A 26,883-nucleotide genomic window follows, 5' to 3' on the forward strand; every position below is an offset into this window, starting at 1 on the left:
AGCCCTCAGCCGGGTTTGGGTCCCTGCGCTTCCTGCATCGCCGCATCCTTCCCGGAGGCTCGCAAGGAGCTGGCAGGGTGCCCGGAGGAGTTTGCCAGCTGCTGGAAATGACTGGAAGAATTTATAAAACAAGGAGCCCCTCCCTCCCTCCCTCCCTCCCGCTGCCTGCCCGGCGTGTTGCCATCTCCGGCGGGATCAGGGCTCCGGCACTGCGTGTCCTGCGGGCTCTGAGAGTGCCGCGGCTGGTCAGTGGTACCTGTGATGGGGGTGGTGTGACACCAAGCCTGCGGTGATGCTTGCAGGAGGGCTGGGGCTCGCTGAGCTCTTGTGGCTCTGCCTTCTCATCGCCTCCTCTTCACTCCCCTCGACACTGGACTCAAGACATAATGAGCTCTGAATACGCAGGGCAGCTATTTCCTGGCATCCCCCCTGCTCTCCATGATCCCAGAGGAATGGGTCTTTCCCGGAGAGAGGGCTGGGCACTCCACTGCCCTCCGAACTGAACTGCTCTGGGACAAAGCTAATCCCAGCTTAGGGTGTTTGTGTTGATTTTCTGCTGCCAGCTCCAACTTCCGAGTCATCAGCCTCCCCAAACCAAAACAAACCAAACCAAACCAAAAAGCTCCTGGTTTCCACACCGTGCCCCTCCTCAGATGGCACCAAAGCCAGTTTGAAAGATATGTTTGCAGGCAGTTATGGGGCATGGCCTGGATAATCACAACGAGAGAGTATCCCTTACCCCGCACGGAGGGAAAGCAGAGGAGGAAGTTGAAGACCAAGGTCATCCTCAGCTTTCCCTTCGTTACAGCCTGGGTCCTGGTGGAGAAGGAAAGCCCAGGAGCTCCCTAGAGCACCAGCCCTTCACGCAGAGTCCCAGCGAGCTTTCCCCACTGCCCAGAGAGCCGCAGCGCCGGGGGCGTGAGCGGTACCCAGCTGCAGAACTCATTTTCCGCTTGCACGGCCAAGCCGGTCACAAGGATGCCGGCTGGAGCTCAGCGCCGGCGAGACCGAGGCACAAGGCAGGGGAGGCAGAGCAGTGGGGGGGGGGGGCTGCCATGCACCCTTAGAGCCCCCCATGCCTGATCCGTGGGACGCGAGATCCCAGGTGGCACCTAAAGGTGCTAAAGCAGAGCGGCCACCAGCCGCAGCAGCCACCTGCAGCCAGAGCCTTACTGGGCTGTGCTCAGCTTGATCTCTGTTCCCATTTCCTTTCCCTGGCCGGGGCAGCGGCAGGGCTGGCTGTTCCCTCATTACTCATTAACACTTCCACAGCTCACAGGCTGCAGGGACAAGGTCCTCATGCAGACACCCCTGTGCCCCAGAGCCCCGTAGAGGTCACTTCCCAACCTGCTGCATCCCCGAGCGGGAGCCACTCGTTCCAAACCCCTCCTGCGGGGATGGGAGCTGGAGCTGGAGCTGCTGCTCGCTGCTTCTCGCCCCAGGGTATGGAAAAAACCCAGCGAGGAGCCCTCTCCTCTGGTGCTCAGGCCGTAGTGACCCTGCTGTGATCGTTGGGACACAGGAATGGTCTCTGCCATGCTCAGAGCTGCATTTGATGCCTTGAAAATGGGGTCTGTGAAAGGGTGTCTGGGCCACGGGAAGAGCAGTGGTTGGAAAAGACCTTTAAGACCATGGAGTCAAACAATTCTCTAACTCTACCAAGGCTGGTGCTAAACCATGGCGCTCAGCACCACATCTCCATGGCTTTGAAACACCTCCAGGGGATTCAGCCACATCCCTGGGCAGCCTGTGCCAGTGTTTGAGAACCCTTTCAGTGAAAAAGCTTCTAATGTCCAACCTAAACCTCTCCTGTTGCAGCCTGAGGTCAGTTCCTCTTGTCCTGTTACTTGTTGCTAGGGAGAAGAGACCACCCCTGACCTGGCTTCAATCTCCTTTCAGGGAGTTGTAGAGAGCCAGAAGGTCTCCCCTCAGCCTCCTCTTCTCCAAGCTGAACAACCCCAGTTCCCTCAGCTGCTCCTCCCCAGCCCTGGTCTCCAGACCCTTCCCCAGCTTCACTGCCCTTCTCTGAACCCACTCCAGCCCCTCAATGTCCTTCTTGGAGTGAGGGGCCCAGAACTGAACCCAGGATTTGAGGTGTGGTCTCACCAGTGCACAGTACAGGGGACCAACCCTTGCCCTGCTCCTGCTGGCCGCACCATTGCTGATCCAGGCCAGGATGCTGGTGGCCTTCTTGGCCACCTGGGCACACACTGGCTGACCTGCTTGGGGCACTCATAGACCCGTGGAATGGGCTGGCACATGTGGGGGCTGCCATGGGAGCAGTTGGCACCCGCAGCCTTGGCATGAATGTGGGAAACTCAGGGTCTGCAGGTGGCTAAGGGGAGGTGTCTGGGCTGAGCAAAGATAAAGCCAGAGGAGCAGAATGCAGGAGTGCTGGCAGGGGCTCAGTCCCTGCAGCTGGAACCTCACTGGAATCCCTCTGGCTGGGCTGCTGCCTGTCTGAGGAGCAGTTATGGCAGGAATGGTGCTCTCCTCATCCCCCCACGCCGCAGGACAGAGCAGGACCCAACACTCAGATAAGCAGAAGCTGCTGGCATCTGTGGCCTGGGGGCAGGGTCTGGCCCTGATTCCATGAAGCTCCCAAGGTCCCTATGGGGCAGACAGCACTGTCAGGTCCCTTTCAACTCTACCCCAGCTGGGCACATGCCCACAGTGCCCTCCTCTTCTTCCTCCTCCTCTTCCTCCTCCTTCTCTTCCTCAGGCCTCACTGGGTGACTTCACCTCCCTCTCCGAGAGACTGTCCTGAGCCTTTTGGCCCAGGCTGGAGCACCCAGAGTTTTGTGACCAGACCAGCATCTCCATGGCAGGTGTGTGATGACTCTCCAGATGCCAGCTCCTGGGACTCAGCCATGGTGGTCACCCTGTGCCAGCTCCCACAGCAGCATTCCCACAGCATCCTGCATCCCTGTCCCATGGGGAGGCCGACTTCAGCTGGGGAAACTGAGAGAGGAGGGAGAGTGAGCCAAGGGCTGCTCCCAAGGGGCCAGCGGCAACCAGCTCCCCAGGCTCAGGTGAGTGTCCCCATGTGCCATCCCCCCACAGCCACGGCCAGCTGGGCTCCAGGGACTCCACACCCACCCAGGGCCACCTTGGGAGGGCAGGGCTGGAGCGGGCACATGGTGCCACCGCCCTCCTCCAAGCCAGGATCTGTCCTTGGAAGCGCTCCCGGCTCCTGCGATGAATCACACTTTCCCCTGGGATCAGATTGCAGCTTCAGTGCACAGGGTGCCGGCCCTGGCGCTGCTTCCCTTGCCACAGCCAGACCCTTGTGCCCTCGGCAGAGCAGTGAGCTGTGGGCAGAGGGCACTGCGCTGGCAGCATTGCCCAGGGTCACCACTGCCCAGTCCTGTCGGTACCCCGTGCTGCCAGAGCCTCTGGCCCGAAGCTGGGCAAACTTCCCTGGTACCTCAAGCCTGTCCCTAAAGACTGTAGGGCACAACATGGTGACAGAGCCAGAGCTGCTGTAGCGGTGTCAGGGTGCTGGTGCCAAGATGCTGGTGGTGAAGCTGCGGTGCCAGCTCCTTCCCTGCTCGTGGGGCAGATTTGTCATGCATGACAGGAAGGAAAAATCCACCAGGAAGTGGCACAGCAACGCCAGGTCACTGTGGGGGGTGTCAAAGTGCCCCAAGGTTGCTCTGTGCTGCCCACGACCCCCCTCAGCCGCTCGCCGGGGCCGTGCCAGGAGCGCGGCGGCAGCAGGGCAGGGCAGGGCAGCAACCGCAGCTGCCGCCATTGATTTCCAGCAGCCAGAACATTTTGTCTCTGAAGTTCTCTGCTGCTTTCTGCTTTCTCCTCCAGCAGCGCCGCCGATAGCTCCCCGCCAGCTCTGTTTACCGGAGCAAAGTCCGCGCTGGTGTGCAGACGCTGCCAGTCTCTCCACACCGGCTGAACCCAGCTCATGCCCGCGGACCAGCCGGGCTCTGCCGAGCGCGTCGGGGTCCGGCGCTGACACCCGAGCCAAGCGTTGCTTGGTTATATCCACAAAACAGCGAGGGGGATCCTCTTACTGAGCCGAGAACAGCTGAGGCTCTTCAATCCCCACCCTGCCCTTGGCAGCTCATCGGATAACCCCCGGAGGGGCTCGGCAGCGCCGCTTGGCATCGTCCCCTCCAACCCCTAACGAGGGGTTTGTTGGACCCAGCCCTCACGACCCGCAGGTTTCTCCCCTGCCCTCTGTAGCTGGATATTTATATGCGCAGCTCGCACCAATTAACGGCATTCCTTGGCCCTTGAGTCAAAAGCCTGAGCACGAGTAGAGCTGCATGGAAAAAAGAGAGAGAGAGAGAGGATAAATATATATCTATCTATCTAAAAAAAAAAAAAAAGGTGCTGGGGAAGGAAAAAAAAGGCCAAGAGGATCAAAAAAAAAAAAGAAGATCAAAAAAACCCCAAAGAAAGAAAGAAAGAAAGAAACTAATCCCACCCAAATGTGCCTTTGCCTTTTAAAGCTCTGTGCCTGAGAGCTGGACAGGCACAGTTATTTTAAAGCTGATTCTAGCAGGGCATGGGCAAGGTGCCGGTGCTGGGGTCAGTGACGTGGGCACGGGGTGGCACTGGGGGATGAGGCAGAGCTGTGGTGTCTGTGGCTGGGTGGTTTTGGGGGTACGTAAGCTGGCGACTTCCTGAGCCGATTTCCTGAGGAGCGGCGGCGGCGGCAGGCAGGGGCCTGGCAGAGGTAGGCTTGGGTTGGCTCTAGCGCCATGGGGGTGGGGGGGAGCAGATGGGTTGGATGCCCACTGGCCCATGCCGCCAGCACGGGCTCTTGCACTCGTGCCAAGGTGGCAATGTGTCTGAAATAGGTGTTTGATGTAAATATCTGCTGATTGTCCAGCCCCTGCGGGGGTGCTTTGGGCTGCTGTGGGGAGGGTGGGCACCGTGGGAAAGCAGAGCTGTGGGCATGGGGTGGGGGTGGGGGGAAGCAGAGGTGGGCAGAGTCACTGCCAGGTGCCCAGGAATGTGGCCGTGGCCACCACGGGGCTCTGCAGGGTGAACCACCTCCCTTTCCATCCCCAAAACAGAGGGGAAAGGAGAGGCAGGGCCGAGCTTATGGGCGGAAGAGGAAGTGGAGGCTGCGTTCTGGTGCTGCTGGGGTGTTTGTGGGGCCAGCTTGGGGCATCTAAAGCCCCCTGGGATTCTGGTATTTAATGCATTCATCTGCTTTAATAAATACCAAGGGGGGTTCAGAACCCTGTTGCCTTTCAGCACCCTGCTCTGTGCATAGGATGAGGCCACAGCCCTCAGCAGCCATGTGCTGTGTCCTCCAGCACTTCCCCTTCCAGCCACCCACACTGGAGGTGAACCCCAATACGACCCAGGCATCCTACTCTCCCCATCCTGCCCCTCTGCATCCTACCCAGGGCCCCGGCCGGATGGGACCCCTCAGCTCGTGGGAGGGAGTCCCCAGCGCTGTGGGATGGGGCAGACTTGGGGCTGCACGAAGCAAATCCCCACCATAAATCCTGGTGGGAAGATGGGGGCGCTGCGAGGGATGCAGACTGCATGCAGCCTGTCCCTGAGGCTGCCGCTGCTTAGGGATGCAGGCAGCTTGGCCTTCCCCGCCCTCCTCCTCCTCTTTCTTCTCCTCCTCCTCCTCCCCGGGGCGGAGGAAGGCAGCCGCCCGCAGCTGGCACTGCAGGCGGTGGCCAGGGGAAGCGGCTGCTCCGGGGAGTCTGATTTCCAGCCCCGTTTATTAATAACCCCCCACCCCCGCCCCATGCGAAACCCATGTGCAGCACCGAGCCAGAGGCGCTGGGCTCCAGGGGAGGAAGGTAAGAGCCCGTACGGGGCCAGCAGTGGGGAGCAGAGAAAGGGTTGGTGACCCTCAGGAGGGTGCCATGGGTGCGGGAGCCTTGGCAAGGTGGGAAGTGGGGAGTAGGCGAGGGGGCTGCCCGAGGCTGGGGTGCTGGGATGGGGTCGGGTCCATCTGAGGTTCAGCACCCAGAGAGCATCCCTGGACGCTCAGGAGTGACCAGGGGAGGGAACAGCCCCTCTGGGGTACCCAGGAGTGTTGGGGGGGCTGGGATAAAGGGTGATGGGTGGGAGCAAGCCTCTGTGCCCCTCTGCGAGGGTGTTTAGTGTCCCCCTCCCCTCCTGCCCCTCCGATGCAAAGCAGAGCCCGGAACTTTGAAAAATAAACGCTGGCACCGGAGGAGGGCAATGAAAGCTAAAAGCAGCAAACCCCTTTGCCCACCTTTCCAGGCTCTGTCCCCTCTCTCCAGCCACCGGCCGCTGGAGATGTGTCATCACTGCTGGGAAAAAAAAAAACCACCCCAAAACTACCTTATTAGGAGAGAAAGTATCGGTGAAAATCAGCTCTTTCCTTCAAGCCGCCGCTGCGAGCCGAGGGCTGCCTGCGAGTGCCATTCCTGCGCTCATTCCTTGGGGGATGACCAGACATGAGCTCAGCGGCGTGGCCGGGAGCTGACAGCATCCTCTCACCAACCCCACCAGCCCCAGCTCCTGCACGCAGAAGGAAAAGCCCCCGGCCAGCCCTCGAGAGTTGTCCTCTTCATCCTACCCCCACATAGTTCCCTGGGTGGGTGTGAGGTGCGAGGGTTTGGCGGTGGCAGCCGCAGGTACCGGGGCTGGGGATGATGATGATGATGATGATGGGGTGGGATGACTCTGCAAAGCGGAGCTCGCCCGGCTCCTGCTGCAGGAGCTGCCGCTCGCCCGGGTGCTGTCTGCGTCGTGCTTTAGAGTCGCAGAACCGTGGAGTCGTTTTTGCTTGGGGGAAAAAAGAAATCCTTTTAAGATCACCAGGATCAGCCAGCTCGGAGCCTGCCTGAGCTTCACAGCACGTTCCCCTGCTGCGAGGTGCTGCCACGCTGCTAAAATCCCAGCGAGGTGTACTGGGGGTCCCTCAAGCCACTCACATTGGTGCCGCTGAGGGAGATCACAGCCAGGGCACAGTGGCAGTTCCCGTGGCACTGGGGGTAGCTTATGGGTTTGGGGTCCAGGTTTGCTTCCCTCACCCTCTCTCCCTGGCACTCAGGCACTTTTAAGTGTTTGTTTGGGGGGGGGGTTCCCCCTTCTTTTGGCTTATGTCAAAGTTTGGGTCCTCAGGGGGTGGAAGCACAGCCCTGCCCAGCTCCCCCAGCCTGCGGGTGACAGGGGGATGGTGGCAGCAGCAGGGCACTCCCAGCTCAGCCTGCTGCAGAGATGGAGAGGAGGGGCTGAGACCTGTTACACTCCTGGTTCACATCTCCTCTCCTTTTCAGGGACCTGATGGCAGAGCCTGAGCCCCCTGCAGAGCTGCAGCTGGATGAAGCTGGAGCATCCTCAGCCCCACAGGGAGCAGCTGCAGGAGCTGCTCCCAGCCCGGACCTTGCACGCAGCCCAGGGGTGGGTGTGGGAGTGCCAGCCCAGCACGGGGGCAGCCCAGACACCTGCCCCGAGCTGCAGGCAGAGAGTGGGGACACTTCCTTGCCGAGCTCCCAGCTGGATGAGGACACAGCCAGGGCCAAGACCCCACTGGATGAGGACGCGGCAGGAATCCCGCTGGACGTGGATGCAGATGGATTAGGGATCCCACTGGATGTGGATGGGGCAGGCATCCCGCTGGATGTGGATGCAGGTGGGGCAGGGATCCCACTGGACATGGACACAGATGGGGCAGGAATCCCAGCCAGCGTGGATGCAGGCAGGGCAGGGATCCTGCTGGACATGGATGCAGAGAGAGCAGGGATCCCAGCCAATGTGGATGCAGGCAGGGCAGGGATCCCACTGGATATGGATGCAGAGAGAGCAGGGACCACAGCTGATACAGATGGGGCAGGGATGCCACTGGACATGGACACAGACGGGGCAGGGATCCCAGCTGATGTGGATGCAGGCAGGGCAGGGGTCCCACTGGACATGGATGCAGACAGAGCAGGGATCCCAGCCGATGCAGATGGGGCAGGGACCCCACTGGACATGGATGCAGAGGGAGCAGGAGGAAGCCCCCTGGACGCGGCTGGTGCAGAGCATCAGTGCCTGACCCTGGAAGAGCTGGGGGACTTCTTCCAGGAGTGCATCGAAGCCGTGGAGCAGCTGGAGAAGGAGCGGGACAGCCTGATCACGGAGCTGGCCCAGCTGCGGGAGCCCGCGCTGCAGGAGATCCGCCATGCCCACCAGGAGATCCAGGAGGCCTGCAGGCTGCTGGCCAAGGTGGAGCTGGAGAGGGACAACCTGAAGGATGAGATCAGGCAGATCAAGCAGAAGCTGTTCAAGGTGACGAAGGAGTGTGTGGCTTGCCAGTACCAGCTGGAGAGCCGGCGGCACGACCTCTCCCAGCACGCCGCTTACCGGGGCGAGCTGGAGACCCAGGCTGGGCAGCTCTCCGGCGAACTCTCCCGGCTGAAGGAGACCTGCGAGAAGGAGAAGGAGGTTTTGAGGCAAAGGTTGGAGGCTCCACCATGCCGACAAGATAATCTGTACCTGCAGGAGAGCCGCCGGCTCTCCATGGAGTTCGAGAGCTTCGTGGCGGAGAGCCGGCGAGGGCTGGAGGAGCACTACGAGCCCCAGCTGCTGCGGCTGCTGGAGAGACGTGAGGCGGGGGCCAAGGCGCTGCAGGAGATGCAGGGCGAGATCCAGGGGATGAAGGAAGCCCTGAGGCCCTTGCAGGGGGAGGTCAGCAGGCTGCGGCTGCAGAACCGGAGCCTGGAGGAGCAGATTGTCCTCATGAAGCAGAAGCGGGACGAAGAGGTCGGGCAGTACCGGGTACGTGCCGCGGCTCGGCACCCCCCAGAGCCTCTTGTTTAGAGAGGCAGAGCTGTGCTTCGCAGCCAGGGAAATGTGGATGCTGAAGGTCTTGCTCACGGGGCCGAGGGGGGAGGAGCAGGGTGGATGAGGAGGGTAAGGAGGTGGAGTACTTCCTGCTGGTTGAAGACATTGGCCAGCCAAAGCAGCAGCTCCTGGGCACATGGCAAACATGCTGAGGTTACAGGGATGTGATGGGAAAGCGCTGGGGCTTCACCCGATGAGCTGCTGGGGAAAAAACACACAGTTTTTGCCTGTTGAAATTCTCACTTGGTTTTGACCTGCCCCTCAAAAGTGGCCCCAGGAAGCAGGGACAAGGCAGAGGGGACAGGGGACACATGCACTGCACGTTCCCTGCAGTTTGTGCTAGCACAGGAGCTGAGCCAAAGTGCTTGGAAGAGTCAATTTGAAATAAAAATGGCTTTCCTTTCAAATCCCAGCCCTGCCAGGACAGCTCCTGCCCTTCCCACCGCCAGCTGGGGTCTCACCTCCTCGTGCCTGCAGCCCAGGGGCTGGGCTGCCTCCTCAGAGGGTTATTCCTGGCTGTGCTGGGCATCCTCCCCCCAGCACCTCACCCTGAGGGACAAGGGAATTCAATATCTGCAAGAGCACATTTGGCAAGGAGGCTCCACAATTAATCTCCCCCTTTTCAACACTCCCTGCTCTCAGCTTGCAGTCGCTGCCTCCTCCCAGCCTGGCTCTGGGCAGCTTCTGGAAGCTGGAGTCCTCCCTCCATTGCTTCTCCTCCCTGCTGAGCTGGGGATCAGGTCACTGAGACACTGTTCCTCTTGGGTTTCAGGGTCTCCTCTCCCTTGGAGGGCTTTGGGGCATTCCTGGCGTGGCTCCATGTTTTCTTTTTCCCAGATTCCTTGCTTATCTGCTCCTGACTCAGTGGTTTATACAGCCTCAAAACACACACAGAGTAGTCTAGGGGACAGAACCAAGCAGCCAGGAGAAGCCTGAGTGCTTCACATCCCAGCCCAAGCTCCCATCTTTGGAATAACCCAAAGCCTCTCTGCAGAGGCTTTGGAAGGTGCTGGTTGGCCAACCCTCAGCCTGGCTGTGCTTTGTCCAGACCAACACCACCAACAGGCAGATCCCCCCATGAGAGTTTGGGCAGCAGCTGGGTGGGGGGTTCTGAGCAGCCTTCCTCCTCCAGCTAATCCACAGCTGTCCTCTGACTCCCCAGGAGCAGGTTGAGGAGCTGGAAGATAGGCTGAAGGAGCTGAAGAACGGAGTCCAGCTCCAGCAGCGCAAGAATCAGGAGCTGGAGGAGCTGAGGACCAGCCTCCACCGGGAGCTCTCCATCTACAAGTCTGTTTGTGTCTCACCCCTGGGGTGGGGAGGGGCTGGGGAAGGGCTGGGATAAGGAGGAGGATGGTGAAGAGGAGTTGATGGTCACACAGCCATTTGCTCCTGGTCCCATGGCTGGTGTGTGAGCAAGGGGTCTGGAGGGGCAGCCCAGGGGGAACTGCAGACCTTTTGCCATCCAGGATGTGATGGACACTCCAGAACAAGAGGAGTGGGGGTTGCTAGGCTGCTTTCCAAGGCACAGGCACAGCAACTTAAACTTAGGTTTAGACTGTGGGGCAGCAGGGTTAGGATGGATCTTAGGAAGAAGTTCTTCAGTACAAGGGAGGTGAGACTCTGGAGCAGGCTGCCCAGGGAGGTTGTGGAAGCCTGGGAGGTGTTCAGTGCCAGGCTGGATGAGGCCTTGAGCAGCTGAGTCTAGCAGAGAGGTGTCCCTGAGCACGGTGGGGAGGTTGGAGCAGATGAGCTCTGAGGTCCCTCCCAGTCTAAGCCATTCTAGGCTGATTCTGTGATTGAAGTGCCAGCTTCCTTCAGCAGTATGTGGAAAGGAGCTGAGGTTTAGGTTTGGGAAACACCACTGTGGACACCACCCTCTGCTTGTGGCTCTCTGCTGCTGTCACTCAGATCTCCTTAATTCCAGAGGATTAATTAAAGCTCCAGAAAATATCCCTATCTTTGGGGAGCATTTTAACTGCATTTGTAATTCAGAGCAGATCCCAACGACTCCATAGCATGGAACCACAGACCGGCTCAGGTTGGAAGGGACCTCAGAGATCATCCCCTCCAACCTCCCTGCTATGGGCAGGGATACCTCTCAAATGGATTCAGCTGCTCAAGGCCTCATCCAGTCTCTCCCCCTTCCCTCCAGAGTACTTCCTGCCAGTAGTCAGTAACCTAACTGCAATTTCTCCCCACACAGGAGCTGCTTAGAAATCTATGGCCACCTCTGCAAATCAGAAGAGAAAACAGAGCAGGACTCTTAGGAACCATGGGACCTGTCCTCCTTGTAGCCAAAGGACAGAGGGCACCTGCAGGGGCCATCTCCTCTTGCTGCTGCCCCTACTCGATGCACAGCAGCTGCCTGCAGTCAGGAAGACCACAGGGGTTTGCTCCTGTGTGGTCCAAGGTGCTGCTGTTGCTCCTGTAGGAGAACTGCTTTTCCACAGAGCAGAGCAAAGGAAACTTGCACTGAAATTAAGGAGCTCCATGAAGAAGAGCAGATGGCTGGATGTGGTGCTGGGAGGATGGATCTGTGGCTTTGCTCCACAGGTGGAGTTGTGTGAGCCTGGCAGGCAGTGCCAAGGGAGTTCTGGGCTTTAAAAGTTTACAGGCAGGAGAAGCTTTATCCTTTTGAGAGGATTGCCTTTTGTATTTCAAGGGTCTCTGCTGTATTGGTGACATTGCTTCAAGGTCCTTGCCAGCCTCATTCTGTGCCCCAGCATGGGCCAGAGAATCCAGTTTGTGGATAATAGCTTTCCACTCTAGGTAGCCTCACACTGAAAATAAAGGTTGGAGTTTAAGGATTCTTTTAAGGTCTCTGAAGCTGTGTCTCCAAAATCAACCAAGCAGCTTGTGTCAAAGCCAGGGACTGGGGGGTGTGAAACTGCTCACCCTGCAGACCAACAGCCCTGTGGCAGGGCTGAAAGCAGACCCAGAAGTCAGGCAGCAGCACCCTCCAGGGCTTTTGTGACTGCTGGGGGACTGCAGTCCTCACTCGTTTCACAAAGGAAGCAGCCACAGCTTACAGAGGAGCATCTGACACCAGCACATGGAGGGGTAGAGATGCACCAGGTTGGAAGGGACCCTCAAAGGTCTTGTCCAACCCCTCTGCAGTCAGCAGGGACACCTCCAGCCAGGTTGTCCAAGGCTACATCATTTGACCTTGGCCAGGCATGGAGCTTCAGCCACATCCCTGGGCAGCCTGTTCCAGTGTCTCCCCATCCTCGCTGTGCAGAGCTTCCTCCTGCTGCCCAACCTAAATCTCCCCTGTTCCAGGTTCAAACCACTGTCCCTCATCCTATCCCCACAGGCCCTTCTGCAGTCCCTCCCCAGCCTTCCTGTAGGTCCCCTTCAGACACTGACTTGCAGCCCTAAGATGCCCCTGGAGCCTTCTCCTCTCCCAGGCTGAACCACCCCAACTCCCTGAGCCTGTCCTCACAGGAGAGGTGCTCCAGCACGTCGCTCATCTTTGTGGCCTCCTCTGGACTTGCTGGAGCACCTTCAGCTCCTTCTGTCTCTGCCCTTGCTTTCTGAAGGGGTAGAGTTGAGCCTGAACAAAGCAATCAGTGAAGGAGAAGAGCACAGCTCCCCCCCACCCCTGCCCTCCCCCCCCGAACAAATCACAGCAGCTCCACCGCAGCTACGTAGAAAAAATTTATTCCCTCTGAAGCACTTACACACAGTTAGTCATGAGGAGCATGGAGAGAAACAGGTTGCTGGTGGCACAGGACACCCTAGTGGAAGGTGGGCAGGAACTAGCAGTAGTGGTCAAGGACTAACTCCTACAAAGAAGTTGCTTTTTTTCCTCCAGGTGGAATTTGCTGTCCGGCTCCCAGCTCCCGCCGGCGCTGTCAGGGGAGGGAGGGCTCAGGGCATGCTGGCTGGGGGGCATCAGGTGGGAGAAACAGGACAACCACCTTGACAACTTGGTGCCCCCCTCCCCTTCCAAGTTTGCTTGGTTTGTTTTTCTTTTTTTTTTTTTTTTTAAAAACCCATTTCACAGAAAGGAAAGAAACAGAAGTGGAAAAGACAGCTGGAGAAACACACCGGAGAGTGAAGGAGGTGAAGGAGGAGCGAGCTGGAGCTCTCCCCCCCCTGCAGGAACAGCAGAGGAAGCCAAAGTGCTGGCATCCAGCAGAGGGGAGTGAAGGAGGTGGGGTGGGGAGAAAGGGAGGAATGAAAACCCCCAAAATTACCATCCAAAAGGATTTCACTCAGCTCAAGAATGAATCTGCAAGTTTGGCTGTGTAGAGGCAGCAAAGCTTCAGAGTAACTCACAGGAATGCCAAGACTGAGGCTACTGAAGAGGACAAGACCTTTCACACTCCCATTTCTGAACTGCCAGAGGATTAACACTTGTAGCATCTCCACTGGCTCCTCAGGCTCTGGCAGCTCTGCTGATTGGTTCTGTTTCAGTGAGGCAGAAGCCCACAGCTGTAGCAAGCTAAAGGCAGGAAGGAAAGCAGCCAAACCCACCCAGGTTTGCTCTGCGTGATGAAAGCAGCTAAAAATGGGGGGGGGAAGGGGAGGCAGAGGTGGCTGTGGGCAGTCTGACCAAGGAGCTACAGCTTGGAGAGCAGCTGAGCCCTTTGCTGAGGGAGCTGTAGGGGTTTCCAAGCCTGCTGATGGTATCTACAGAAGGATGGCTGAACACAAAGTCTACGTGTGTCTCAAAACCAGTGTTAAGTCAGTATCAGGGTTGAGAGGGAAGAGAAGGGGAAAAAAACCAACAATAAAATAGACTAAAACCAGGAAAAGGTCATCTAGGATCCTTGACCCTCTGGATCCACACTTCCTTCAGGGTCTTCATCGTTGTAGATGTTCTCAGCCTGCAAGACAGAGATGGAAGAGCTGAAGCAGCTTTTACCACCATAGCGAAGAGGATTCCAGCTGCTAAGGCACAAAGGTCTGGCAGCTTTCCCCCTTGCAGATGGCCATCACTCACCCCTGATCCCTGAAGGCCACACAGAAGGTTCTTTCTCATCACTTCCATGGCTCCAAAGCAGTTCAGAATCATAGAAGTGTTAGGGCTGGAAGGGAGCTCAAGGCTCAGCCAGTCCCAGCCCCCCTCACACCGGAGCAGGTTGCTCAGAGCCACCTTCAGCCTGGCCTTAAAAGCCTCCAGGGATGAGGCTTCCACCACCTCCCTGGGGAACCTGCTCCAGAAGCACCCAGTCACTTACTGGAGCTATGGGAATCTGCCTGGTTAAGGCAGAGACCACTGCAAGACTTGCTTCAATCAACAGCCAACAGCTGTGCTCATTCAGGAGCTCTTCTACCCAGCAGCAGGCTCCACCAGAGCTAGGATGGAAGGCTGCAGAGCACCAAGCCCCTCTGAGCCAATTCACAGCTGAAAATCAGCATGGGCTGAAGGGCAAAGGTTGTCCAAATGACTCAGGATTGTTTCCCAAAGCCTTCAAGAGGTGCTAATTCAGGGCCACTAAGCTTTTCCTATTCACCACCCAGCTTCAGAAGGACACTTGGCAAAGCTTTTGCTCTTCAGGTCACCAAAGGAATCCTCAATTTCTAGAGCAAAGTCCTGTGAAGAGCAGCTGAGGGACCTGGGGGTGTTCAGCTTGGAGAAGAGGAGGCTGAAGGGAGACCTCCTGGCTCTCTACAACTCCCTGAGAGGAGGCTGGAGCAAGGTGGGGCTTGGTCTCTCCTTACAAGCAGCAGAACGAGAGGAAACTGCCTCAAAGCTGTGCCAGGGGAGGTTCAGATTGGAGATGAGGAACTACTTCTACCCCAAAATGGTTGTCAAGCCCTGGCCCAGGCTGCCCAGGGCAGTGTGGAGTCCCCACATCCGTGGAGAGGTTTCAGAGCTGTGTAGATATGGTGCTGAGGGCCATGGTTTAGTGGTGACCTGGCAGTGCTGGGTTAAGGGTTGGACTTGATGATCTGAAAGGTCTTTTCCAGCCTCAACTATTCTGCTCCACCTGTATTTGCTTCTGCTCCAGTGCTTGATCTGTTGGATCATGACAACACAAAGCAGCTTCTGAGCACTTTCTGACCCACTGTTTTGGCCAGACCTGAAGTGGATTCCATTGTCCCTTTTGAGCTTTAAGCTGTGCTTAAACCCAGTGCCCAGTTCCAAAAGCTGTAAACCCCAGCAGGAAGCCTGCAATCCAGGCAGCTCAGCAGCACCTCTCAGCTATTTGTCACCCCCCAGCCCTCCCCCCCAGCACTCACCATTTGCCAGACTTGCATGATATTGTCTTCTGATACAGAACAAATTACCCAGGGCTCGTTGGGGTTCCAGGAGAAGTCAGAGATCTTGGCAGTGTGACCACCATGAATAAACTGGGAGTGGGGGAAAGAAAGCAGAATGCTTGCAAATCTACACTGTGGAGATGAAGAATGTCCAGCTGGAGGCCAGTGACAAGTGGTGGCCCTCAGGGGGTGGTACTGGAACCAGTGTCTTGACAGTGGCACTGAAGCACCCTCAGCAGGTCTGTGGATGACAGCAAGCTGTGTGGTCTGGGTGACACTCTGGAGGGAAGGGATCCATCCAGAGGCACTTGGGCAGCATGGAGAGCTGAGCTCAAGCCAACCTCAGGAAGGCCAAGGGCGAGGTCCTGCACCTGGGTCAGGGCAATCCCAAGCACAACTCCAGGCTGGGTGAGGAATGGCTCAAGAGCAGCCTAGAGGGGAAGGCCTTGGGGGTGTCAGTTGGTGACAAACTCCCCAGGAGCCAGCAATGGTCACTGGCAGCCCAGAAGCCAGCTGTGTCCTGGGCTGCATCCAAAGCAGTGAGAGCAGCAGGCCAGGGAGGGGATTCTGCCCCTCTGCTCTGCTGAGGCCACACCTGCAGCACTGCCTGCAGTTCTGGTGCCCCCAGCATGGACATGGAGCTGCTAGAGAGGGTCCAGAGGAGGCCACGAAGATGATCAGAGGGCTGGAGAACCTCCCCTGTGGGGACAGGCTGGGAGAGTTGGGGCTGTTCAGCCTGGAGAAGAGAAAGCTCCAGGGAGACCTTAGAGCAGCCTTCCAGTAGCTGAAGGGGCTCCAGGAGAGCTGGGGAGGGACTGTGGACAAGGGCTGGGAGTGACAGGAGGAGAGGGAATGGATTGAAGCTGGAGCAAGGGAGATTCAGACTAAAGACAGGGAGAAGTTCTTTGCAGTGAGGGTGGGGAGACACTGGCACAGGCTGCCCAGGGAGGTTGTGGCTATCCCCTCCCTGGAGGTGTTCAAGGCCAGGCTGGATGAGGCCCTGAGCAACCTGGGCTGGTGGGAGGTGTCCCTGCCCATGGCAGGGGGGCTGGACCTGGATGATCTTGAAGGTCCCTTCCAACCCAAGCCATTCCATGGCACAAGGGTCAAAACAATCCAGGAGATTCCAAAGCCTTACCAGCAGCTCTGGGGGACCATCCTCAGCATCTTCAGGGGACTGCTCCTCTCCAATTTTACTGGAAGAAAAAAGGGAGTAAAATGAAGAGGTGGGGGGGTGGGTTTCCTTGGGCTTTATTTTGGGTTGTGGGAAGCAGTTCATCCATCCCATTTTTGTCAGGACAGTGTGAGGAAGGTTGGGGATTCACCTCAAGTCCCAGACGTTTAGCCTGCGGTCAGTGCCGCTGGAGGCCAGGATGGTTTCGTTGTGAGGAGACCACTGCACCTACCAGGAGGAAAGCAGAAAGGAAGTCAGGTTTCAGAAGCTCCACCAGGACACCCAACAGCAAGCCCCAGCTCAGTTCTGCTATCACAACAGCTCTGTGAGACTTCAAATTGGTAAGAACCTGAGGGATGAACGTGCCCAACAGCAGCAGCGGTGCTGCGGCCAGCGGGCTGAGGGAGGTTCTCCTCTCTCCTCTGCTCTGCCCTGGTGAGGCCACATCTGGAGTAGCTGGGCCAGGTCTGGGCTCCTCATTTCAAGGACAAGGACTTTAGGGTGCCAGGGAGTGATAGGACTGGGGGGGAATGGAGCAAAACTAGAAATGGGGAGATTCAGATTGGATGTGAGGAAGAAGTTGTTCCCCAGGAGGGTGGTGAGAGCCTGGCACAGGCTGCCCAGGGAGGTGGTGCAAGCCTCAGCCCTGGAGGCTTTTAAAGCCAGGCTGGATGTGGCTGTGAGCAACCTGCTGTAGTGTGAGCTGTCCCTGCCCATGGCAGGGGGGTTGGAGCTGGCTGAGCCTTGAGCTCCCTTCCAGCCCTGACAATTCTCTGATTCCCTGACTTACTGGAGAGGGTAACAAAGGGCAAGAAAGCTGATGAGGGGACTGAACAGCTCTGTGGTGAGGCAAAGCTGAGGGAACTGGGGCTTTGTAGTGTGGGAAGCTGAGGAGAGCTCATCAGTGCTGATCAGTACTTCCAAAGTGGGTGTCAGGAGGATGGGACCAGGCTTTCTTCAGTGGTGCCCAGCAACAGGACAAAGGGCAGCAGGCACAAACCTGCACATGAGAAGCTCATCTAAACAGGAGGAGCAACTTCCTTAAGGGTGCTGGAGCCCTGGAGCAGGCTGCTCAGAGAGGTGGTGGAGTCTCCATCTCTGGAGACATTCAAAACCCACCTGGATGTGTTTCTGTGTGACCTTCTCTAGGTGACCCTGCTTTGGCTGGGGGGATTGGACTGGTTGATCCCTGGAGGTCCCTTCCAACCCCTACTGTTCTGTGAGAGCCTAAGCCAGGAGGTTGCTCTGGGAGTGTTCAGACTCCAGCAGGGCATTTGGGGCACCACAAACAGTGCCACCTGTAACCTTCCCTCTAACAGAGACCATGAGTTCTGAAAGGCAAACAGCTCTCAAGGCTGTCAGCTGCTCCTTCCCCTGAGAAGCTAAGTGGGGATTGTAAACTGGGCTTGGCTGAGGGGGCAGGGACAGTTTACACAGGAGAGGAGATCACTGGCTTTCAGCTCAGCTACCCCAAAGCTCACCTTCACTACTGCTGCAGATCAACCTCTCCCAAACCACAGGACTTAAGAGGATCAGAGGATTAAAACAAGAACACCTAATTCCCCACACACCAAGCTGACATTTCAAGCTCCCATCTGTAATTCTATTTAGAGGGAACTGCAGTCTTCACCACTAATCCTGCTAGGAAAGGAAAAAAAAGTATCTCTACATATTTTTCTTCTGACTAAGGCCTGAGCTGGAGATGGAAATATTGTATCTGCTGAGCAGGTGCCAGCCCTGCTGCTAAGGTTCTATATTTACCCCAGGAATTGTTTGTTCATGGAATCACAGAATGGCTCAGGTTGGAAAGGACCTCAGAGCTCATCTGCTCCAACCTCCCCACCATGCCCAGGGACACCTCTCAGCCAGACTCAGCTGCTCAAGGCTTAGAACACCCCCAGGGAGGAGGCAGCCACAATCTACCTGGGCAGCCTGTGCCAGGGTCTCACCACCCTCACAATGAAGAACTTCTTCCTCAGCTCCAGTCTCACCCTGCTCTCCCTCAGCTTCAAACCATTCCCCCTTGCCCTGTCTCCAGACACCCTCAGGGAAAGTCTATCTGCAGCCTTCCTGTGGGCTCCCTTCAGGTACTGGAAAGCAGCTTGAAGGTCCTCCTGGAGCTTTCTCTTCTCCAGACTGACCAACCCAGGTCCCTCAGCCTGTGCTCATAGCAGAGGTGCTCCAGCCCTTGGGGATCATCTTTGTGGCCTCCTCTGGACTCCCTCCAATAGTTCTGTGTCTTCCTTATGATGTCCTTCCTTGTTGCCACAGGCTATTTTGGTGACCACCCTGTTATAGGTAGCAGCTAAAGCCTCCCTTCAGGAGGCAGCTGAGAAGATGAAACCACTGCAGCCATTTCCTTGTGCTTCACCCTGCTCCATGAATAATTGACACTGGCTCTGTACTGGTAGCATTTCAGCCTTCTCTTGTGGTTAAAGCTCTTGGCTCCTTCCTTGTCCTGTCCTGCCCTTGGCTCTCAGGATACAACCTGGCACAGGTTGCCCAGGGAGGTGGTGGAAGCCTCATCCCTGGAGGTGTTTGCAGCCAGGCTGGATGTGGCTGTGAGCAACCTGCTGTGGTGTGAGGTGTCCCTGCCCATGGCAGGGGGGTTGGAGCTGGCTGAGCCTTGAGCTCCCTTCCAACCCTGACAATTCTATGACTCTCTTATCTGTAGTGGAGCTCTGCCCCAGACACAGCTCCACATGAGGCAGCCAGAAAACCATAAGCAGATGAGAGAAGAATGTGAGGGTTAGTGCAAGCCCATGCAATAAAAACCAGCATGCAGAGTGGAAGAGAAGGTTGCTGCTGCTGCTTCTTCCTCTTTTCCCCAGTAACTGGAAGTAGTTTTAGGGACATAAAAGGCAAAGACATTTTGTTGTACCTGAAATATTTCATCTTTGTGTGATTCAAAGGAGTGCAACTTCAGCTTTAGGTTCCTCAAGTCCCAGAGAGCAACAGTCTAGAGGGAGGAAAAAAACAAACACAAAACCATGGGTTTGTCAAAATGATGAACACACAGAACCATGGAAGAGACCCTGAAGAGCTCACACTCCCACCACTGCTGCTGAGCCACCACCACTTCAACCACATCCCTCAGCACTGCAAGGATGTTGAGGGGCTGGAGTGTGTCCAAAGCTGGGCAACAGAGCTGGTGAAGGGCTCTGAACACAAGGAATGGCTGAGGGAACTGGGGCTGGGTAGCCTTCAGAAGAAGAGGCTGAGGAGGGACTTCAGCACCTCCCTCTACAGCTCCCTCAAAACAGGTTGGAGAGAGGTGGGGCTTGGTCTCCTCTCACATGCAGAAGTGACAGGACAAGAGAAAATGGCCTCAAGTTGTGCCAGGGAAGGTTCAGGGTGGGTATTAGGGACAATCTCTTTGCAGCAAGGGTTCTCAGGCACTGGAACAGCCTGCCCAGGGAAGGGGGGGGGGAGGGAGTCCCCACCCCTGGGGGGGTATCTAAAAGGCTGTGTAGATGTGGTGCACATCAACATTCACACATCAAAGTCAAGAAGGGCACTCCCAGGAGAGGGCAGATGTACCTTATCAGCTGATCCTGTTGCCAGGATGAACTCACTGTAGGGGTTGAAGGAGAGGCAGTTGACCTCAGCTGTGTGTGCATCCACCGAGTGGCTGGGCTTGGAGGTGTTGTTGGACCGAGTATCCCAGCTGCAGGGGGCAAGAGCAGGGCACTGAGCCCAAAGCTCCCATCCCAGCTGGCTGGGAGGGCAAGGGGCACAGGGCTGACTCAGAGCCTTGAAGGCATTCCCCCCACTTACATCATGAGCTTCTGATCATCAGCAACAGAGCCAAAAAGAGATTCATGGAGCAGGTGCCAGGAGACATCTTCCACCACTGCTGTGTGTCCTGTGAAGATGGTCTTGGCATCCACCACTTTGCCTTCCTTTGGAACAGCACTGATGTCCCACAGGCAAATGGTCTTTAAAAGAAGACACTGTTTTCAACATGGCATCTTCAGACTCCCCCTTTACCTGCTGCCCTCAACCCCCCAAACTCTTCTGACCTTTGCCAGGGGGGACACAGGGCAGGCTTGGTGCAGTTTTAGGCTCTGCCTTTAAACTGTTCCACAGGTCTTGAGCAGAAAGTAGTGACAAAAAAAATGCAACCAAATCCCTCTTGGGTGTAAAAAGGAAAATAAGGCTAATTCTGAACCACCCAACTGGAAGAGATCAGGGACTCAAAAGTAGTTGTCCCAAAACAATTTCTCTCCTAGACTCAGAATTGTCAGGGCTGGAAGGGAGCTCAAGGCTCAGCCAGTGCCAACCCCCTGCCATGGGCAGGGACACCTCACACTACAGCAGGTTGTTCACAGCCACCTCCAGCCTGGCTGCAAACACCTCCAGGGATGAGGCTTCCACCACCTCCCTGGGCAACCTGTGCCAGGCTCTCACCACCCTCATGGGAAGCAACTTCTCTTCTGGCTTCTTGGCTCTGGGAGAGATTCTAACTGGCTTCTGCTTGACCTTGGCTGCATTGTTGTGGCTAAGTCTAACATCTCTCTGCTCCTTTCTCTTGTCCCTTTTGTACAGGAGGGTAAGGAGGAGGCAGGAAGGGAGAAGCTAGCAGCTTCCCCTGGTCTTTGGGGACCCCCTGCTCCCCAGGGGGGGTCCTTGTGCTGTTTACTCACTGTAAGTCCCTGCAAATACTGTAACCATTGGCTAGCTGTGCACACTGATTGCATTCCATTGGAGGCTGGAGTTTTGGTTGGTAAATGCAGCTTCCATTTGCTTCCAGCTGATTTCATGCTGGGGTGGGGTGGTGGAAATTCAACTCACCACAAGGCTGCAGCCCAGCTGTGAACTACTCACATGATCATCAGAAGCACTAAGCAGATGGCCACTCAGGTTGGGGTTCCACGAGAGTCCATAACCTTCCTTCTGGTGGCCGCGAAGCCGCAGGTCAGGGTTGCACTCTCCAGAGGGATCTGCAAAGAGGTGATGTAAGCATCCCAGAGCCCAGCATCCTTCCCAGCACAACCTGGCAGCAAGCTTCACTGAGCTTTGCCTTGCCATTTTCAACAGAATCCTTCTCTAACCTTCTGTGTGACTGAGACCACCTCAGTGACACAGGACACACCGAGGCAGCACAGAGGAGTTTGTCCTTCTCAGCTTGAGAGACCCACAGTGCACATTCCCCAAGCTCCTCTCTATCTTTTCTGTTTGTTTCATCTATTTTTGGCCAAGCAGTGCTCCATTCTAAATGAGTGCTGCTGCAGAGCCAGAGCAGCTCAGCAGTCACCTGCCTGCTTTGACATGAGTCACCTGGGCCAGCTGGATGGGTGCAGAGCAGCTCATCTCAGTCACTCCTCCAAAGACCCTTCCTGAACATTCTGCTGCTGCAGTGTTTTCCTTTCTCTCATCATCTCATTCCAGCTCAGGCTGTTTGGGGTTCTGAGCAACCTGCTCCAGCTGAACATTTTCCTGCTCACTGCAGTGTAAGGATTGGAGGAGATCACCTTGAAAGATGCCTTCCAACCTCAGGCTCTGAGGAGACCTTAGAGCAGCCTTCCAGTACCTGAAAGGGGCTCCAGGCAGGCTGCAGAGGGACTGTTTGCAAAGGCCTGCAGGGCAGTTTGAAATGAGAGCAAAGCAGATTGAGATTGGATGTGAGGAGCAAGTTCTGCACCATGAGAGTGCTGCAACACTGCAACAGGTTGCCCAGGGAGGTGGTTGAGGCTCCAGCCCTGGAGATATTCAAGGTGAGGCTGGACAAGGCTCTGAGCAACCTGTTCAAGAGGGGATTGGATGTGGCACTTGGTGCCATGGTCCAGTCATGAGGGCTGTGGTGACAGGTTGGACTGGATGATCTTTGAGGTCTCTTCCAACCTTGGTGATCCTGTGATGTCCCTGCTGACTGCAGGGTGGGGTGGACTGGATGAGCTTTGGAGGTCCCTTCCAACCCAAACCACTCTGTGATCTCCAACTGCACTTTGAAAGTGAGAAGTGCACTTCTGACCCTCCCCACAAGTGGCAGAAGTAGCCACTCCACAGGACCCTGGAGAGTCCCTCAGTAAATGGCTGTTCATATACTCCCAGGGTATCAGGACAACAGCTCAGCTGCCTTCCAAAAAGCCACCTTCCACCACCCCAAATACCACCACAGAGAGGGGACAGGACAAAGCAAGCAATAAAGCAGCAAAAAGCGCAGCCAGCTACTGAGCCATGCTGCATACAGAGGGTTAAGCTCCAGCTAGAGCAATTTCCTACACTAAATACCTACTTCCTCCTAAAATCACAATGATATGCAAGCCACCAAACTTCTCAAAGCTCTTTTTCACTCTTCCCAAGTGAAGAGCTGCCTGATCTCTACTGCACAGACATCACAAAGCAGCAGACACCTGGTTTGGAAGGGTGTTTGGTGTAGTCAAAGACAAGGACATCACTGGATGGAGTCTTGGTAGCGATGATGCAGGGGTTCTGTGGCATGTAACGAGCTCTGTTCACCTCTCCCTCGTGATTGATCTTGATCTCAATCTCAATTTTTCCACTAACTGACCCAAAGCCTCCAAATTCTGGAAAGAATAAATGATTAGATGTAAACAAGAAGTCAATTTCAGAGCAAGACACAGAGATCCAGACTCAGCTACCACCACCAGGCAGTTATGTTTAAAGACAGCCCCCAGTATCACATTCAAGGCTGCTCCACACAAAGGGCAATAATCCTTTCATCCCAGGAGGGGCTGGGCACAACCAGCAGGCAGCACAACAGCAGGCAAGAGGAGACCTGAAATGTTACACTCCTCTGCAATCAAACATTCCTTCAGATGAGTGACTCTGTCACTGGGAAGGTTCACAGAAAACACCAAAGGGATGATAAAAATACCCAGGAGCAGCACTGCAGGGAATCCACTGTCAGTTCCTGATGAGACACAGGGAGGAGTGAGGTTTCCCCCCACTAAACCAAGCCTGTCACTATCTTTTCACATCATTACAAGACAAGGCATAGCTTCAAACCCCATAAATATGCCCCTCTTTCAAGCATCACTTTGATTACTTCAGAAGCCACATCTGAACTTTGCTCTCTGAAGGCAAGACAAATATTCTGCAGAAAAGGAAAAGAAGAAATGGTTAAAAGTCCTCCTGGATCCACATCTCTGGTGCCTTACCTCCTTTCTCACTGTCATAGTGTGAAGCATCAAACTGTGCATCATCATTAGGCAACTGCACACTGGCTATGACCAGGTGGTTTTGTTCATCTGAAGTGTGAGTCCCCAGCACTAGCCTGTGAATGCTGAAGTCTTTGCCTTCAGGTCTTCAAGGAAAGAGAGTAAAATGAGACACAAAGGAAAGGGCTTGCTCACCAAGCTGTTACAACAGGGTTTTATGACAGCTCCAAACATTGAAGCATTCTTTCACACAATCACAGAATGTTAGGAGCTGGAGGGGAAACCATCCAGTCCAACCCTCCTGCCAGAGCAGGGTCACCCAGGAACACATCCAGGTGGATTTGGAAAACCTCCAGAGGAGGAGACTCCACCACCTCTCTGGGCAGCCTGCCCCAGGGCTCCAGCACCCTCACAGTGAAAAAGGTTTCCCCTCTGCTCCTGCAGCACCTCAGTGCCCCCAGTGCTGTCCTTGGCCATCCCTGAGCAGAGCCTGGCTCCAGCCCTGCACATCTTCATCCCCAGCAATGAGGGCAGCCCTCAGGCTGCTCTGCTCCAAGCCCCAGCTCTCAGCCTGGCCTCACAGGGGGAGGTTCCCCTCCCTTCAGCATCTTTGTGGCTCTGTGCTGGACTCTTTCAAGCCTCATCCAACCTGGCTTAGCACATTTCCAGGGAGGGGGCATCCCCGGGCAACCTGTTCCAGTGGCTCACCACCCCTGCTGTAAAACATTTCTTCCTGATCTCCAGTCTAAACCTCCCTTCTTCCAGCTTCACACAGTGCCTTGCTTTAACAGAAACGTGCCCCTAGACTGACTGGTTATTCTGCTTTTAAGGAGACAGAGGATCAGTTTACCTGGTTATATCAGGAAGCCACTGAGCAGTCAGGCTGGGCCACTCCAGAGCATGGGTCATTACCAAGTCATATAAGAAGGGGGTGTTCTTCTTCCATATTTTATACTCTTCATTGATCACACGTTCTTCCACTGCATCATCAAAGGCTGCTAAAGGATTTGATCAGAAAGAGGCAGAGGATTAACCCCGATGAACACGTTTACAAGTGCACAACGCCGAGTGGGCAGCTGAATGAAGAGGCAGCTGCATCACACCCTGCTTGCTGTCGACTCCTTTACTGCAACAGTGGCTTAGATGATTCAAACCCCTCTGCTGCTCCCACTAATCCTCCTCTCGGGATGGAAGGCTGAGAAGTATTATTATTATTATTATTATTATTATTATTATTATTAACTCTGGTAAATTTCATCATCGCAGCCGAAGCAGAGCAATAAAAATCCCGAAGCTTGTTGCTGGTGTGGAAGCACAACCCGGACTCGGTGGAATCGTTGAGGAGGTTTCAGGGCGGGAGGTGCTGTTCAGAGGGCTCCAGGCACAGCCCTGAGCCTACCGGTTGCCCAAATCCGGTTTGCCAAGGCTCCTCCTGCTCGGTTCTCTCACAGGCTTTCTCACACCATCTGCCGCCCGCCTCCCCCGCGGGAAGCGGGGAACAGGAGCGGGCAGACCCAGGGAACACGGCGCCGTGGCCGGTGACATCTCTTTGTCTGCCCTCGCCAGGCAGCTGCCCACACCCTTCACCGGGCACGGCGCGTCTGCGGCCTGCCCGCCTCCACCGGCACACCGGCGAATACGAACTTCGGGCGTGAATATACAAGGATCAAGGGGTGAAGGTGCAGCGCGGTGCGTGAGCGGAAGAAACCGGCCTCAGGCAATGCCCCCACCGGGCCTCGCCGCGTCGGGCCACGGCCCCCCCCGCCCCCACCGCGGGGCCCGGGGGCGATGAGAGGCGGCGAGTACCGGGGGAGGCGGACGGGCGCCCCCTGGTGGAGCCGCCCCCCACCCTCCTCACACCGAAGGCTGTTGCCCGGTAGGTGGTGGGAGAAGGAAAGAGACGGAGGGTTACCCCGCGCCTCACGGAGCCCTAAGCGGAGGAGGCCGCGCCGCGGGGCCTACCCCGCGCCACGCCGCGCCGCGAGCCCTACCTTCCTTATCCGCCATGGCGGGACGGGACGGGGCGGGGAGCGGGGAGGCTGCGGGGGTACGAGGCGGGGCGGGCTGGGCTGGGTGAGGCGGGCGGCCGGTTCCTCCGCTCGCTGCTCGGACCCCTCCGGCCGCGGCTCTATTGTTTCCTGCCCCCGCTGCGTGCCGCTCCGCCGCCGCGCACCCCTTCGCGCGCCAACGCCGGCCAATCGCAACACCCCTCCGGGTCGCGGTAGCCAATCGTCGAGAGGTAAGGGGCGGGGACAAGGGGCAGGCGAGCGCGCCCGGAGGTCACGTGGGAGGGCGGCCGGGAAGAAGGCGCGGGGGGGGGGCCGCGGGGGGGGGGTCGCTGAAGCTCCCCTGGGAGCCGCCATTTTCCCCGGGCTGCCCGCCCCTCGCTGCTCTTAAAGCGGCAGCGCGCCCAGCTGCGGCGGGCTCGGCCCCGGGCTGGGAGCGGGAAGGTCCGCTTACCACAGCCCTGGGCAGACTGTGTTAGGAGAGCACGACTGGACAGGACTGGTGAGTGTGTGAGGCTGAGGCCCAGCCCCCGTGGCTCCCCCTCCACACACACACAGAGCGCTGCCCCAGACACCTTCTGAGCATCTTCAACTTGCTCTGGGGTTATTAATTGTCTGTAATCGCTACTATACGTTTAGAACCCTAATTCAGTGCAGTGGTGGGCCCTGCAGGCAGCCCTCCCTAGCAGGTAGCCGGTTCTGATGGGCCTGCAGTGGGTAACTCAGGGCAAGCAGTCGTGGATCTGACTGTCCACAGTCGGGGCCTAAAAGGGTTTAAAACCAAAATGTGAGTTCATCCCCTGGCTTCTCAGGTGCAGGTTCTCCTTGCAACATACCTAGGTGCTTACCTGAAAAAAAAGAAGCTGGAAATCCTATGTATCCTTCTCTGTAAGGGAGGTTGTGGAGTCCCTATTGTGGAATCAGATAATTGCCAGGGCTGGAAGGGACCTTAAGGCTCAGCCAGTTCCAACCCCCCTGCCAGGGGCAGGGACCCCTCACAACACAGCAGCTTGCTCAGACACATTCACAGAAGATGTAGACCTGGCACTTTGGGACCAGGCTTTTGGGCATGACGGTGCTGGGCTGATGGTTGGAGTTGGTCTTGAAGGCCTTTTCCAACCTTAGTGTTTTTTGTGGTTCTATGAATGTGAGCCACTTGTGTCTAAAAATACTTCTGGTGATGTTATGTGCTCTCTGTAACTCTGATGTTTGTATTACCTGGGGGAGTCTTGGGCTCAGCTGTGGAGAAATTCAACAACAACAACAAAAAAATATTAAGAAAGAGTGAAAATGGTTATTTGACCTGGAGATCTGGGGAGGTCTCATCTGCTGAAAACTAATTAGGGGGGAATTAATCAGGTTTTCCAATTTGTCTGTGTTGGATTTACAAATGGCAGCTTGCATGAGGTATCAGCTACTAAGATCTGGTTTGAGACTTTTACATGGAGGTTTTAGACAGTTCAGTGTTTGCTTGGGGTTTTTTCCCCTTGAAAAGAAACCCCCATTCTGCAAGAGAAGGATCCCAGGAACTCTCCACACTTGCATGACAGAAGTATTTGCTATCCAGGTGGGTTTC

At 56.4% G+C, this 26,883-nt stretch overlaps 2 protein-coding genes across 3 annotated transcripts; one reads left to right on the top strand and one right to left on the bottom strand.

Annotated features, from left to right (window-relative positions):
- The first annotated feature begins 5,627 nt into the window (after window positions 1-5,627).
- Window positions 5,628-11,583, top strand: SYNC (syncoilin, intermediate filament protein). The gene is made up of 4 exons (XM_054170642.1): window positions 5,628-5,789; window positions 7,242-8,724; window positions 9,953-10,077; window positions 10,994-11,583. Exons 1-4 carry the CDS (start codon window positions 5,746-5,748, stop codon window positions 11,055-11,057), a joined length of 1,716 nt encoding a protein of 571 aa, XP_054026617.1. The 5' UTR covers window positions 5,628-5,745; the 3' UTR covers window positions 11,058-11,583.
- A 1,371-nt stretch (window positions 11,584-12,954) lies between these two features.
- Window positions 12,955-25,485, bottom strand: RBBP4 (RB binding protein 4, chromatin remodeling factor). 2 transcript variants are annotated; one of them, XM_054170986.1, is made up of 12 exons: window positions 25,293-25,485; window positions 24,152-24,296; window positions 23,302-23,447; window positions 22,534-22,707; window positions 21,005-21,120; window positions 19,955-20,115; window positions 19,718-19,844; window positions 19,059-19,136; window positions 16,329-16,405; window positions 16,142-16,199; window positions 14,983-15,093; window positions 12,955-13,622 (listed from the first exon to the last, which is right to left on the bottom strand). In XM_054170986.1, the coding sequence occupies exons 1-12, from the start codon at window positions 25,306-25,308 to the stop codon at window positions 13,557-13,559; spliced, it is 1,275 nt and encodes a 424-aa protein (XP_054026961.1). In that variant the 5' UTR covers window positions 25,309-25,485; the 3' UTR covers window positions 12,955-13,556. The 2 variants fall into 2 exon arrangements, with proteins under 2 accessions (XP_054026961.1, XP_054026960.1); XM_054170985.1 differs by having other exon boundaries at window positions 24,152-24,299; window positions 25,293-25,484.
- Window positions 25,486-26,883: the final 1,398 nt, after the last annotated feature.

The sequence above is a fragment of the Dryobates pubescens genome, chromosome 20 (genome assembly GCF_014839835.1).
Source record: "Dryobates pubescens isolate bDryPub1 chromosome 20, bDryPub1.pri, whole genome shotgun sequence".
NCBI classification, from domain to species: Eukaryota; Metazoa; Chordata; class Aves; order Piciformes; family Picidae; genus Dryobates; species Dryobates pubescens.